The 15,638-nt window shown below is 41.4% G+C and overlaps 1 protein-coding gene across 2 annotated transcripts in view; it reads right to left on the minus strand.

The window, feature by feature from the left end:
* Positions 1-14,697, minus strand: part of TMEM67 (transmembrane protein 67) — a 32,809-nt gene extending 18,112 nt beyond the window's left edge. For both annotated transcript variants that reach the window (XM_081919699.1, XM_081919700.1), the window contains exons 1-14: positions 14,483-14,697; positions 13,396-13,484; positions 13,186-13,279; positions 11,958-12,057; positions 10,116-10,185; positions 9,341-9,415; positions 8,187-8,249; positions 6,270-6,424; positions 6,076-6,184; positions 4,648-4,734; positions 3,801-3,866; positions 2,514-2,673; positions 1,455-1,578; positions 498-603 (exon numbers count right to left, since the gene is read on the minus strand). In XM_081919699.1, coding sequence (XP_081775825.1) covers positions 498-603; positions 1,455-1,578; positions 2,514-2,673; positions 3,801-3,866; positions 4,648-4,734; positions 6,076-6,184; positions 6,270-6,424; positions 8,187-8,249; positions 9,341-9,415; positions 10,116-10,185; positions 11,958-12,057; positions 13,186-13,279; positions 13,396-13,484; positions 14,483-14,669 — 1,485 coding nt within the window. In that variant the 5' untranslated portion in view covers positions 14,670-14,697. The remainder of the gene's footprint in view (positions 1-497; positions 604-1,454; positions 1,579-2,513; positions 2,674-3,800; positions 3,867-4,647; positions 4,735-6,075; positions 6,185-6,269; positions 6,425-8,186; positions 8,250-9,340; positions 9,416-10,115; positions 10,186-11,957; positions 12,058-13,185; positions 13,280-13,395; positions 13,485-14,482) is intronic.
* Positions 14,698-15,638: the final 941 nt, after the last annotated feature.

Raw genomic sequence — 15,638 nt, forward strand, 5'->3', positions numbered from 1 at the left:
AGCATGACTAATCTGCTTCTGGCAAAACCAGAGCAGCGCACGGAAACGCCGTTTACCTTCCCGCCGGAGTGGTACCTATTTATCTACTTGCACTTTGACGTGCTTTCGAACTGCCAGGTTGGCAGGAGCAGGGACTGAGGAACAGGAGCTCACCCCGTTGCGGGGATTTGAACTGCCGACCTTCTGATCGGCAAGTCCTGGGCTCTGTGGTTCAACCCACAGCGCCACCCGCGTCCCTAGGGTACAAGAAGGAAGGGCTTATTTTTATTCAGTATATTCTTACACTTTTAAAAACATGCCCAATTTTGCTGTTAATTTAAAATGTGAAATCTGCACCATTATGGCCCTTTTATTTTTGCTAGTTTGTAAATAGTGTTCATTATTCGATTCCTTGGCATTATGTACCTCACCTATACCATTTTTGATTGATTGACTGAGTTACTGTTGAATGATGCCAGGGAAATTCAAGTAATTGCTGGAGCTACATAGGAACTCACCACCACATTCTCAGCACCGGGATTCTGAACCAGAACATCACTGTACGCAATTGTAATCAGAGGGGGATAAATGGCTCCTCTCTGAGTGTTAGGCACAAGACGAATGCTGCAGAAATATACACAACACGATGTTAACAAGGAAATAAAAGGAGATGAGAAATTAGACACTAAACAAAAACCCAGATCTCTGATGAATAAAACTTTATTTTAACAATGGTTATAATAATCAACTGTGATGTGCATACACAAAGTCAAAAATTAAATTAATTTTAGTCTGCCTTACAGTAAAAGAACTGTTAATTTTCTGCAGTGAACCATATATACAGAATGGGTTTTCCTTTTAAATTGTCTTCCAATCCCAAAGAGGCAAGATGCCATTAAATTTTAAAAGCACATTAGTTCTGAGCCAACACATGCAGGATTGCATTGTTAGTATGCTAAGTGCCTTGCAAAATTTATTAAATCTTTTCTCACAACAAATAAGATAAATAATGATAACAAGTAAATTATAAGTTAATCATGGTAATGTCAAATTTATAATTGGGAAGCTATAGCTGGTAGTATTGGGACGCAGGTGGCGCTGTGGGTTAAAGCCTCAGCGCCTAGGACTTGCCGATCGAAAGGCCGGCGGTTCGAATCCCTGCGGCGGGGTGCGCTCCCGCTGCTCGGTCCCAGCGCCTGCCAACCTAGCAGTTCGAAAGCACCTCCGGGTGCAAGTAGATAAATAGGGACCGCTTACCAGCGGGAAGGTAAACGGCGTTTCCGTGTGCGGCTCTGGCTCGCCAGAGCAGCGATGTCACGCTGGCCACGTGACCCGGAAGTGTCTCCGGACAGCGCTGGCCCCTGGCCTCTTAAGTGAGATGGGCGCACAACCCCAGAGTCTGTCAAGACTGGCCCGTACGGGCAGGGGTACCTTTACCTTTACCTAGCTGGTAGTATCTTGTCATGTGATCTTACCTTATTGTTATTTCACTAGCAATTCTGATTATTCTTGGCTGGTTTCCTAAGTCATTTTCTTGTCCACTCAAAGTATCCACCAAAAACATTCGACGTGTCAAAAGCCAATTGTTCATATTGCTACCTTTTTTAAAAAATGTAAAAATTAAATTTTCAAAGCAAAAAACTTTAATATAGAACAGTAGCAGTGTGATGAAGAAATAATGAAATATGCTTTTCAAAATATTAGCATGTGAAAATGATAAAAGCTAAACATTTTCTTGTTTTCAGGTGCAGGTTTACTATGTCATGCTTCTAATTCAACAGGGAAAGCTATAATAAGAATGATCTATCAAAATTCTGACTCTCATTTCAAAATCAACAACCTCTTCATATAAACTACATTTCAAATTCTCCTTGAAATCAATGAACTTGTTTGGACATAACACTAAACTATGGTGTAACATTGTGTGAATGAGCCTTAGGATTGTGTGCCTCCCCCATTCTTCCTCTGCCATGAGAAAATTAGACAAACTGGTTAGTTTTAACTATGCTTTACTGAAACTATCAATCTAAAGCAGTGGTTCATGAAGCTGGCTTCTTTAAAAAAATAGTTTAGAGTTCACGTGCAACAGTAAATTGTAGTTAACTGAAATCAGAAGCGAAAGCTTATTTTCAGTGCTGCACTGGAAGAGAGGGGAACCTTTGGCTTCTTCATGTAATACTAAAGTTAAGATTATTGCCACCCAGCACTCACTCTCTCTTTCGTTAGATCACCACCACCACACTTCCTTTTGTAAGATTATGGGGAGCGACAAAGAATGTCGCTTGGCTCTGGTACCACCAATTGTCAACACGCATTACAATGAACAGCAGTCCTTGGGAGAAAAAAAGTTTGTGACTTTGCCACATTATGTTCAAACAAGGTGACGGTTTACAAAAGAAGACTTCTGTGATATTACATCACAAATATAATTACACACACGGTGAAACAATACGCTGCCAAAAAGCTAGAATTATTGCATGTAACAGAATGTATATAATCAAAACTCACTGCGAATAGAGCCTAAATGTTCTTACCTCTGTTCACAAACATTTCATTATACTGAAGATTTAAGTTTAACACTGGCACTGCCCAAAGGTACTGTTGTCCATCTTCTTCATCATAATATTCAAGGAACACATCATAAAATATAGGACTAGAATATTCCTTTAAAATTTTGGAAACCGATATTGTACACTGTAGAAAAAGAGCATAAAGGTAAAATGAACTAGAATAAAATATGTACCTTCACTGTTGCAATAAAAGCCCTGAAAAACCCAGAAGCTGCAAATTGGTCCCCTGGAATTCTTAATAAATTCTACCCTTTCACAGAATGGGAAGTATAGATGTGCAATTACTTTCTAGCGACTGTACAGAGAAATGATTCATTCTGCATCAAAATTTATGTTGCAGAGCAGAGTATCAGATTTGAAAAGTAGCTGCATTTCTCCTCTTGAGAATGCAAGAAGATCACTGCTGGGGCAGTATATTGTTTCCCACAATGGCCAACCAGATTTCCATGAGGTGCCCAGAAGCTGGGCTTGAGGGTAAATAGCCCTCTGTTGCTTTTATTCCCCAGCAACCAGTATTCACAGAAAAACTGCCTCTGAGCCTGGAAGTATGATATAGCCATCATAAATAGTAATCACTAAAAGCCGCCTTCTCAATGAATTTGCCTAATCCCCTTTTAAAGTCTTCCAGGTTGGGAGCCATCACTATATCCCGCAGTAATGCATTTAACAGTTTCACTATGGGCTCTGCGAAGTACTTTCTTTTTACCTGTCTGGAATTTCCCAACATTCAACTTCATTAGGTGACCCATGATTCTAGTATATGAGAGAAAGAGGAAAAACTTCTATCTACTTTCTTGACACAGTGCATTCTTTCATGAGCCTTGATCATGTTCCTCCTACCCCTACCTGCATTGTTTTTCATTTAAAGCTCTAGTGCTGTAACTTTTCCTTGCAAGGGAATGGCACCCGCCCCCAGTTTTTTTGGTTGTCCTTTTCTGCACCTTCTCCAGTTTGCATGAACATACAGTGGTACCTCAGGTTAAGTACTTAATTCGTTCCGGAGGTATGTTCTTAACCTGAAACTGTTCTTAACCTGAAGCACCACTTTAGCTAATGGGGCTTCCTGCTGCTGCCGCGCTGCCGGAACCCGATTTCTGTTCTTATCCTGAAGCAAAGTTCTTAACCTGAAGCACTATTTCTGGGTTAGCAGAGTGTGTAACCTGAAGCGTATGTAACCTGAAGCGTATGTAACCTGAAGCATATGTAACCCAAGGTACCACTGTATTTAATATTGTTTTAAATTACTCTTACTTTTTGTTGATAAGTTGTCCCAAAAATGTAAGCAGCATTCAGTTTAGTTAGCGTATCTGGGCAAAGCTGCAGTTTAAAATAATATAATAATCAAACATTTGACATAATTTAGTGCAGTCTTTACATACCTACTACCCCCTCGAAAAAACACAAAACACAAACTGCTGCATTTATAAATTTTTAATAAAAGGTAAACATAAGCTTTAAAAGTAACAGAATAAATATTGTGACAGTAGCTGGTCCTTTAAAAGCCAACTTTGCTTCCTTCACATTCCACCAAAGCAAATTAAGCTTTCAAACATTTCAGAACCAATCCTCTCAGGACAGGCAGGTCAAGCTATGCCATATGTGGATGGGAAAAAAACAAATAACCTTAGTCAAGTCAGCTCCCTCTGCTAACTTAATATGTAAATGATGAATAAAAGTGAACAGAACACTTGCAGAGAATGAAAAAAAAAGATGATTAATAATCAAAGTGCCCTCTATTCAGTGGCTCTGGGCAGCACATGGGGCTCCAATGCATATTCAAAACTCTGTATGAGCATGAAATGTCAAATTCACTTCAATAGCAGAGTCTATGTACACAAAGTTTCTCCTGACATTGAAGTAACAAGCCAGATCCAGCTTAGGTGGATCTCTGCATGTTCATTAGAACCATGCACAGCATTGGACTGAGCGATTTCCCCCCTCTTTGCTGACCAACATATTTACAAACTATGAGGCCACAGAAAAAAGAGATATACTAAATACTAGATGCTTTGAAATGATGTGTTCATTCTTTCCCTCATTTGTTTCACGGCTCTAAATTTAATCCATGATGTATCATAAATAACAAACACAAGCTTACCTGCAAAACACCACCTTCTAAATACTGCCATTTAAGAAAATTTCCCCCTGCATCATATGAAGCAGCAATAAACTGCAATTTTATATTCTGTAAATGAAGATAAAAGTGCCTTTTAAAAACAGGTTTTATGTTTTAGACATTTCTTACAGCACACATGAAACAAAACTAAAATATTATTAGCATTTCACTTCCTCTTCTACAATTTTGCCAAAGAAATTTAGATACCAAATGTAAATCTCCTGCTTTACCAGGTAGCTGCATGGCTGCATTATATAATACACACAATACCATACAAGTGTGAAAAGTTTGTTTGTTTATTTTAACAAAAACTTATCAATGAAATGAAAGCTGAATTTTGTACAAAAAAACCCCAGACCCCCCCAACATGTTCCTAAAGTGTATAATAAAACTGCTTCTTGTTTGGTCTAGAAATTAACAATCATTTCAGAGTTACGTTATAGTTATATACAACATATAACCATCATTTGGTTATCAACCTGTCTGCAAGCCCTGCTTCCTGTTAACTACTAGCTGAGCAGCTGTGCATAAACTCAGTAATAAAGTGCTTGAAGAGAATTCAACTTCTTTGGGTAAAGTAAAAGATCGGCTTGGCTGGGAAAACAGTCAAGGAAATCAAACCTAGCAGGTATGCCAGTGTAACGTAGAATCAAACTCTCCAAAACATTAGAGCTGAGATTGCAAACATTTTGGTCACTTCATGAATATTGTCCCCCCCAATCTTTCTGATTTTATGACTGATACTTAAAGTAGTTTATATTGCAAAAGTGCAATCATTTACATGTCTGCTCAGAATTAAGCCTCTCTGAACTAAATTGTATTTACTGCCAGATGAGTGTAGCATGGATGGCGAATGTCTCACCCATGAGCCAAATTGGGCCCACTAGGCCAGTCATTTGGGGCCATCCATGACCACCTATTGCTCACCTGATGCTATGTGCTAGTAGGTAAAGTTGTGGCTGCCAAGGAACAATCAGAAGCACACACATGTGCTTTTTACTATTGGTTAGCAACTGGACTTGCATTTGCCACTGTTTAAATTTAGGGCTGAATGCTAGCCTCAGTGGAGCAGAACCAATCTCTGTGGGGCTTGCGTTTGGCACCAAATGTATATCGTGTCAAAGGCAAGTCCTTTTGCTAAGGAATGATCAAGTCATCTAGACCAAAGAAGTTAATCACCCCTGGAGTAGAGCAGAGGTGGGGAATATTTTCTGGCCAGAGGCCCAGATCTTTCTTTCTCTGTTTGGTCTGCAGGTTACCCACCCCTGGAGTAGAAGACTGCAGTCTCAATTACAAGGAACGCATTAAAATTCTGAGGAAAACTGGCAACCTGTGCAATCCCATCATAACTGAATCACACGAAGAATAAACCGGACTCAAAAGTATTTTTATATAAAAAAGGTAACTTACTTTGTTTGTTCCTTTAAAAGTGAAACTAGCAGGAAACTGGGTTGTGTCAAGGACCTGTGATGCTAATCCTGGCTGGTCACCATAGTATAGCCATGGAAGGTTCTGTCTCCTGCAAACAGTTACATGATGTTTGTTGCAATTATTAATTTCTAGAATATCTATCTATCTATAAATGAATAACAAATGCCACATACCAAAATGATATGGAATGAACAGTACCAAGTCCAGCAGTATTTGCAAAAACATACTGAAATAGACCACATGCATCTGTGCTGGCAGAGCTCAAACTATTCATGTTCATCACACACATATTTCCAAGTGTTTGGCAAGATGTGAGGTTGGAGTACAGCTGCAAGGAGATAAGCCAATGACAATTATTACAAGATTGTAAAGATATTTTAAAACTGAAAATATCATCTTAGAATACCATTCCTGGCTCTAAGGTACTGTATTTTTCGCTGTATAACACGTACCTGACCATAACACGCACACAGTTTTTAGAGGAGGAAAACAAGAAAAAAATATTCTAAATGAAACAGTGGATGTATGATTTTTGTGGTTCATGCTGTGGCCACAGACATGTGATCTGACAGTGAGTTTGGGGTAGCCCAATACAAAAATCCTGAGGATCCATGTGGATCCATGCTTTGTAACCACGTTTTAGGTGGGGAGGGAAGGAAAAACACTCAAGGGACAAGGAGCACATGTGGGGTGTGTGGAGAAGGATGCTGCGAATAATGCAGGAGAGGCTCCTCTCCGGCTTTGCTCCTTTAAAACAAGCAGGCTCTGCTTCTCTCCCTCCTCCCCAGCAAGAAAACCACGATAGTAACCACTCTGAGACAAATCAAGAAAAATTGCGACCAACACTCTCCCCCAACAAGCGCAGTGAGGTCAAAACACACACACACAGAGAACTGGCCCTAAAGTCGCAGGGCGCTGGGAGAGCGCAGGGGCGCAGGGAGAGTGAATGGAAGCAAGAGAAGGAGAAGGAGCCCTCAGACACAGACACACAGAGTGTCAATCCTAAAGTCGCAGGGGCGCGCAGGGGCGCAGGGAGAGTGAACGGGAAGCAAGAGAAGGAGAACGATGCCTCACACACACACAGACACACAGTGTCAATCCTAAAGGCGCAGGGGCGCGCAGGGGCGCAGGGAGAGTGAACGGGAAGCAAGAGAAGGAGAACTATGCCTCACACACACACAGACACACAGTGTCAATCCTAAAGTCACTGGGGCGCAGGGAGAGTGAACAGGAAGCAAGAGAAGGAGAACGATGCCACACACACACACAGTGTCAATCCTAAAGTCCCAGGGGCGCAGGGAGAGTGAACGGGAAGCAAGAGAAGGAGCCCTCACACACACACAGAGTGTCAATTCTAAAGTCGCAGGGGCGCAGGGAGAGTGAAGGGGAAGCAGGAGGAGGAGAACGATAGCTCAAGCACACACACACACACACACACACACACACACACACACACAGCCCCTACAGTGGCTAATCCAAAATCGGACAGCAAAAAACTGCAGGCAGGGACAGAGAGCATGGGGTTGTTTTAAAGCAGCCAACCCTGCTCTACTTCTCTCCCTCCTCCTGGCTAGGCTGGCTGAAAAGCTTTGCTGCTACTTAGCAGCTCAGTGGGGAGGAGAGAGGGACATAGAGGACGGGGTTGTTTTAAAGCAGCCAACCCCGCTCTGCTTCTCTCCCTCCTCCCCGGCTCCGCTAGCTGACAGGAGCCGCTTACACCCGCTTTGCTGTTTCAAAGCGAGCCACGGACTGCTCACGACTGCAGCAAATTCCCCCGCCATCTGTAGGCATTCGCTCCATAACACGCACAGACATTTTCCCTTACTTTCTAGGAGAAAAAACTGCGTGTTATGGAGCGAAATTTACGGTATTTTTTTTTTATGTTTTGAGAAGTTTTAAGTAACACTGGGAAGAGGCATTCTGCAGCACATTTTACACTTTTACACTGTTTCAATACCTCAAAGCACCAGGGAAAACTGCAACCAGGTTTCAATACACAGATTATCCATGGAATCCCAAAATATTAAACTATGTGTATTAGTAATATTTATCAGTAATCCTGTTGAAAGAGAAAAACCTTCAAAGCTTACCCAGCAAGCAGCTGCTGATGCTTGTAGGTTTTTTGAAAACCATGCTGATATCAAGGTGATGCCCTATAAATAAGACCAGAAAGTCAAAATGGTTACAGCAAATTGTTTTGGTTCAAGGTAGAAGAGCAGGCCCTCATCTCATAGAGGCTTATCCTCTCTTTTTAATGCTACTGTTGTTGTGAGAGGATTGAACTGTTGTAGATACCAGAAACTTTATTCTGCTTTTGGAGTAATATGCTGCTAGTGGGTAGTAGGTGCTTCTGTAAATATTTATAGGAGTTATATTATTTATTTTATTGTATTTATATCCCATTGTTTTCTCCAAGGAGCTCAGTGTTGTACATGCTTCTCCCCAGTGCGTTTTTTTCTAGAAAAATAAGTGCCGGTACTCACCATGAAGGTGTTACAGTAAGTGCTACACTTTTTAACACCCCGCAACACACCCACCAGGTGCTGGTACAGCATACCCTTGAGTACCCCCTAAAAAAAGCACTGGTTCTCCCCCTCCTCACTTAATCCCACAGTAACCCTGTGTGGTAGGTTAGGCTGAGAGGCAGTGACTGGCCCAATGTCACCCAGTGAGCTTTAGAGAAAATGTGTGCATTTAAACCCTGGTCTTACCGGTCCTAGTCTGACATTCTAACCACTACACCACACTGGCTCTCATATATGTTTTACAACACAAAACAGGTATCTATTAGATAAGGAGCACAATAAAAGGGGGATAAATAATGGGAAAAAACACACAATTGTTTGCTTAATGCAATGAATTATATTGTTAGATTAACCAATTTTTGGAATAATATATAAACTTGATTATTTATTTATTGCATATTGCTGTTTTGATATAAATTGTTTTATTGAATTGTTCTTCATGCTAACATAGTGTGGATACATCTGGAATGCAGTAATGCTTCTGAAAATCAGCTGCTGGAAACCACAGGAGGGAGAATGCTCTTGTGAGCGACTCCTCCATGAAGGTTTAGTCTTATGCTCTTATATCTATGATGTACTTATATTTTTGCATTGATTGATTTATTTCTATTGTTGCTGGATGTATGTGTGTGCTCGTTTTAAGTGTAAATGTGTCACCTTGAATGTCTGCAAACATTCCGTGGCAGCATGCAAACAAAATGATTATTATTATGACTTACTAGCTTTCCAAAGCGTACTGTTGCAATTCCCTTTGGGGGGTAATTCCCAGTACTCCTGAAGCATAAACCTCCTGTCTGAAAAGATATTTTTTTAAAAAAATCAAATTATGTAAATATCTACTTTTAAAGACAGAGACTTGGATCTAGAATAGCTTCGTCACAAATGGAAAGAGGCATGAATCCAGAGTTAGGTGACAGAATTCCACTTGCACAATGGGCCTTTTCTGTGTCCTCCGTCTACTGCAGTACCATGACATAGCACCTTTTGAGGGTCAGGGGACCTGGGATGTGATGACAGGGAAGGTAGCTTACATGAGCAAACCTCCCACTGTGGGATATAACTCATACTGCTTCTCCTACATACTGTCCCATTATTTTGTTGGCATCCGTCTCAAGGAACAAGGCAGCACACCTCTGAGATCAAAGTCAAATCACTGCAGAATCAAACTGCCCACTGTAGCTGCAGAGACTGGTAACTCTTAACTGCTGCTTCTTGCATTGTTTTTGCTGTGTTAGCAGCACCAGTGACCTCACCTGGGGTGCACGCCTGAGCAGTGAGGTCCTGGGCTGCCCAGAAAACAAGACCCCTGCTTGACCTCGTTTATGTGGTCCAAAGGAAAGCAGACCAATGCATGTGGCACCAACCTGGCTGCAGGAGTTGCAGGAAGGAGGCATACAAGACACCATCCAACTGTCTTAGGGACTCCACTCCAGATTTGTGTAGGGGTTATTTCTTTAGCCTTTCCTTCTCCCAAAGATGTCCTATTATACTTACTAAAATATTGAGCTCAGAACAGCTACATGACTTGTTTACACTGATGAATGTTGGTTCACATCTTATACACCTAAAAAGATAAAAATAGAATGTGAAGGCATTTCTTGAAGGTATTTCATACCTTATAGTTTAGTAATCCTTTATAATGAAATAACATCACACAGGCAACACCAGAGAACAGACTTGCCACATTTGTGAAAAGCAGACTGTACCATTTGTTCTATCAGGAGCACATATCTAACAGTTCAGAGTATCCAACTCAGATATGCTTGTGAGAGATAAGTAGAGTTATGGAAGACAAAAATGCTGCAAAAAATGATATCACTGTGTCTTGTTCCTCCCATTATATCTTATGAAACTCACTATGTGATGTAATGTGATCACACTATAGATTTTCTCATGCTAGCTTCATAAGCATTGGAGGCTGCTGCTGGGTAAACTAGCAGAATGATGTATTGATTTTCCTCAGTGAGTTTCACCTGATGCTACAGATGAGATGTGGCATAGATGTGGGAATGCTATTTTTGCCTGATACCTAGCATTTTCTATAATGTCTTGTTCTCCTCATAGAAATATCTTCAAGTGGCAGCTATAGGTTTACACATATTTTTCACATATTCCAGAATCAGCTTCCTTTTGCATGCTATCAGTAATTTCTTGAAAATGGATCTTTTTGGACATATCACTGCCAGCTTCCTAAACTACAATATAGAAAGCTAAGAACAAGTGTTGGGTTCGAGCCCCCTTGCTTCAGTTTTCCGTTGGTTGCCTCTAGTGCTTCAGTTCTGGTATCTTCAAGCCAGTTCCCCATTATGGGACTTTCCCCCCTCTCCTCCTACTGTGTCCTCTGAAATTGGCTGGTTGGGGGTCCCTCAAGAGAACCCCTGAAATAGTGTACAGGTAAAATGCTTGTGCAGCTAGAACATTTGTCATAGCACAACACTCAATTCTATCAGTTCACTAACCAAGTTTAAATCCTTTTTAGAAACCTGACATAAAGCTGAGGTTCCCCATTTCAGCTGTAATGGGGAACTGTGCTTTAAAGCATTGGTCTTCAACCAATGAGTAAGAACCCACTACTGGATTGCAACCCAGCCTAAAGTGGGTAACACTAGCACGGAAATATATGGTTAAGAAGCTAAGAAGCTGCTTGTGTTAAAGGCGGGTTCTAAATCTAAAAATATTGCAGGAAACTGCTATAAGGAGACAAAGACTGGAGACCAAAGCCAACATATGTTAGAAGGAGGAAGAAGGGCAAACCACACAGACCTGACATTTAGTTAAACTATGACTTATAAAGCTGAAAATGTATCTGATCTGATTCCATTTTTCTTTTAAACATGGGACCGCTTCAGAAAGTTTGAAATTATAGGTTGTATGCAACGCTGTTCAGCTCACAGAGCAGCGTTCTACTTGCACAACGGAACTTCCTCCTCCTCTCCCCTGCAGCCCCCTTCAAAGTCTGCTCTGAAAGGGTTGGTGGGCTCTGTGAAATGGATTTTGTGGTGCATGGGGAGAGGGGGGTAAGACTGCACGCATGGAATGTTACTTAGGTAATGTTGCATACAACCAGCCTTTTTTTCCTGGGGGAATGCATTCCCCTAAACATTTTGTGAATCTAAGTTTGGCATCATTGAGGGGCAGTATTTCAATATGAGTAGGAAAATGAGAGTACCCCTAAACATTTTTTAAGAAAAAGAGCACTGCATACAACCATAATCCTGCAACTTTTTGCAAATTTGTATCAGTTGCACTTCCCGTTTTGTATATTTGTGCATGAATAAAAGAATAAATCAACAACCCCTTCTCCCAAAGCAAGTCTTCAACAAAAAGAATACTTACATGTTATTTAATGCATTTGAAGTAGCAAATGACTTCCCTTTCCCATCACATTGAACACATAATGCATCTGCCAACAATGCACCATTGGTGTCTCTTTCCACTAAGTAAAAAGAGAATATGAACACATATAGTAACATGGCATATAGGTTCATATAATATCTATATGTGATTAACCGTGTACAAATGCAATGTTTCAGAAAAAAGTTAGAACATTCAGTTGCCTAATGCACACGCCACAAATTTAAAACTTTACTGTGATCCAAAGGGCTTTTCAGTGTTCTGCACATACGCTGGGGCCTTCTAGGACTGCTCTTCCTTCCATAGGCTCTGGCGGATACTGAAAAATCATTCCAAAATCTTTTGGAACTCTCTGGAGTGAAACTCCATGTGACATAAGGGATTGATGCAATTAGAAAACCAGCTACTTGGAAGTGCTTTTTACACATGGATGAGTCTCTTAATGCTATAGAGACATGTCAAAATGACCCACAGGCGGGGGAGAGGTCAGGATCTAGCCTACTGACTGGATCCTGTTCCTCACTCCTGAATTAAAGCATCTAAGGTAGCAGGGAAAGACCTCAACTCAAGTCTTGTAAAGCTAGTCAGAGGAGACAATGCCAAGTTAGACAGACAAATCATCTGACAAGATAAAGCAAGTTAATAAGTTTATATGTTCATTTTTTGTCTCTGTTATTATCATTCTGTTACTGTCTTATTGACCTCTTGATGTTAGTTAAGAAGCCCATAGTAGAATAGCTGCAAAAATTACCTTCCTCAAATGCAGCATAGTATTTGATATTGGGTGGGTGAAAAGACTAATATATTTTTATTACTTTCTTAAGACAGAAATCAAACATATAGAATTGTATCCAATCTTTTCATCCCATGAATAGAAAGACCCTTTCTGAGCCTGTGTATGAATCATACATTTTAAGCATATGACTTTCCGCATCCTGAATCTTGAGAACTATAGTTTGTTAAGGGTGCTGAGAACTGTAACTTGGTGATGGGTAAACTACAGTTCCCATGATTCCTTTGGGGACATAATGTACTTTAAATGTATGGTGTATACACAGCCTTGGTGTGCAACTCTCTTTCCATGTATTGAAGCTCTTTCCATTCATGGACTTAAAATATTAGGTACAACCCACAAAAATATTCAGTACTGCTTCCTCTGCTGGAGAAATCAAATATTTTAACACAATGAACAACTTCATAGAATTCTTACCCAATATCTCATTAACAGGGCATTTACATTTTCCTTCACTAGTTAAGCCTTTAGGACAAGTAATGCAGTCCCATCCATCTTGAGTAACTCCACTCTAAAAAAAACACATATTAAAATATTTTAAATCTCACTGCATTATAACTATATAGTACATCTATACATTGTTTGCAGTAAAAACTGTTTAGATTTTATTGCAAGTATAACATTTACCGTGCTTTCTGGACATTTTTCACAAGTTATAGAAGATCCACCATTATCAGAAACTAACTTGAATCCTGGTAGACAAGCGCATGATGTACCTGAAACAAACACAATAACTTGTTATTTCAGTTGCTACAAACTGAAATCCAATTTGTTCTATCAAGGTTATCTCTCTGAAATATATCCTAAAAGCCCGCATCTCCATTGGCACTTTTGTGTGGTTTGATAGCTAGTAATGGACTATGCTTAGGGAAACTTGCATTCAAAGCCTATTGTCAGCTGTGAAACTTACTAACTGACCCTGGACCAGTCATTCTTTCAACCTAATCATGCACACTGACAATGCTATATAAATAACAATACACCAGGGAGTGACAGAAGCAGTCACACCTTACAGCATGGAGTCATATCAGGGTCTACTAGTAGATCACTTGGGTTTTTTTGTACTCCCAATAGTTTTACAATGGCAACAAACTTTTTCTCCCCCCATCCTAATGGGACTGATGAAATGAATAAAGATTGGGGTCATGATGCGTGGATTTTTCTGTCAAAGGATAGCAAAATCAGCCGTGATTCTCAAAACAAATTCTTGAGCTCAGAGTTCTTTAGCTCTTGCGAAGATGGCAGGAAAGGCCCTCCTTACATGTTCAAAACCAAGACCAATAGGCATTCATGAAAAAGCCTTCTCTGTAGAGAGGCATCACTTCTCTAAAATGCTTTATCAACTGCCCTGAAATAAATCCCATCACTTCACCCGTCGAGGAAAACCCCCATAGACCCACTTCATACACAGTTGCGTTCTGTTGTAACTACATAAGATGTTTATTTGCAGTTTATTTCGCTTGGCCTTTAACGATTTCTTCGTTGTAGCTGCATTTGAACTGAAACATTAGAGGGAGGGAGACATAGAGCAATACGCAACGTTAGCTATACCCGCAGCAGCAGGCCCATTCAAATCAATGGGAACGCCATGGATTTCAATGGGTCGGCTGATGTACTCGGGAGTATGACTGAAGTGGAAAGAAATGAGGCTCCTCGCCAGGCGGCCCTTCCTAGGGATTTCGCCTGTAAGCCGCGCTCGCCCAGCTCGCCTCACCCCGAGAGCTTTTCCTCTGCGAGGCCCCGCACTGCCCGCAACTCAGGCTGGCGATGTCAAAGTACTGCGTCCCACCGCAGCCCTGGGGCCGGTGCAGCGGGAGGAAGAAGCCCTGGCCTCCCGACAGTCCCGCGCCGAACGGGAGCAAGAAGAAGGCCGCGCAAACCCAGCGCCTCGCCGTCGCCATGGCTACCGAGGCCTCGGCCGCGGCTGCCTGCCTCAGCGGCGCAGCCAATAGGCTCCCGCGTCTCGGAGCGGCCGCTACGGGACGCCAGGCAGACCAAAAATATCAGAGTGCGCAAATCATAACCATTCCCCAGTAGGTGCCCTATAGAATTCAACGGGGTTTGCTCCCAAGGTACAGTAATTGGGATTAGGATTACAGCCTTAGTTGACCGAATACTCGGATCTGTCTAAAATTTCCTCGACAAATATAAAGGGGGAAAATTTCGCCCCAAATTGAGTAGGGTTTTTTTTCTCAGTTAAAGCGCAGGGTTGCAAATTTCAGATCAAGGGAGATGGGTGTTTCGTTCATACCAGGGAATAAGTGCATTTATTTGGTAGTGAAGTTGCTTTGAGATTACTGTGTAGGTGCCACATAAAGCACAGATTAATTATAAGACTGCTGTTAGGAGCTACTGCCAATGGTGATGATAGAACCCCAAAAATTTAGACAAGCACCAATTTTTTGGGGACAAACTCTAAGAAACCGGAATAGCCAACCCCAACTCCTATTTTCCATTCGATTTCAGACAGGAAAAAACTGCGCATAGTTTATATCTTAGCTGCAGTTAAACGAAAATTGGCAAGAGACAAAAAGGGCACACAGATTGATTTCTGAACTAGAGGTGGAAATGAAGACACGTAAAAAATCAGCTGCTGTATTTCCACACTCGAATTCCTTTTCATCGAAACAACACTGCGCAAGAACTTGGATTTCCCCATTTACTTCTTCTGCGCATGTGCCATACTAACAGGAAGAGATACGACAAGGCAAAATGATTGGTGAAGCCTCGAGTTTCCCGTACAACAACAGACGCATGCGTACTGGTTGCCGGGCGGCTTCCGGGGGACTCTTTGTGCGCGTGCGCAGCAGAACCGTTTCCGTCCCCTCGCTGCGCACGTCCTGGCGGTTCTCTGAGGGAGACGGAGACGA

This window comes from Podarcis melisellensis (assembly GCF_964234715.1).
Source record: "Podarcis melisellensis genome assembly, chromosome: 7".
Taxonomy (NCBI): domain Eukaryota; kingdom Metazoa; phylum Chordata; class Lepidosauria; order Squamata; family Lacertidae; genus Podarcis; species Podarcis melisellensis.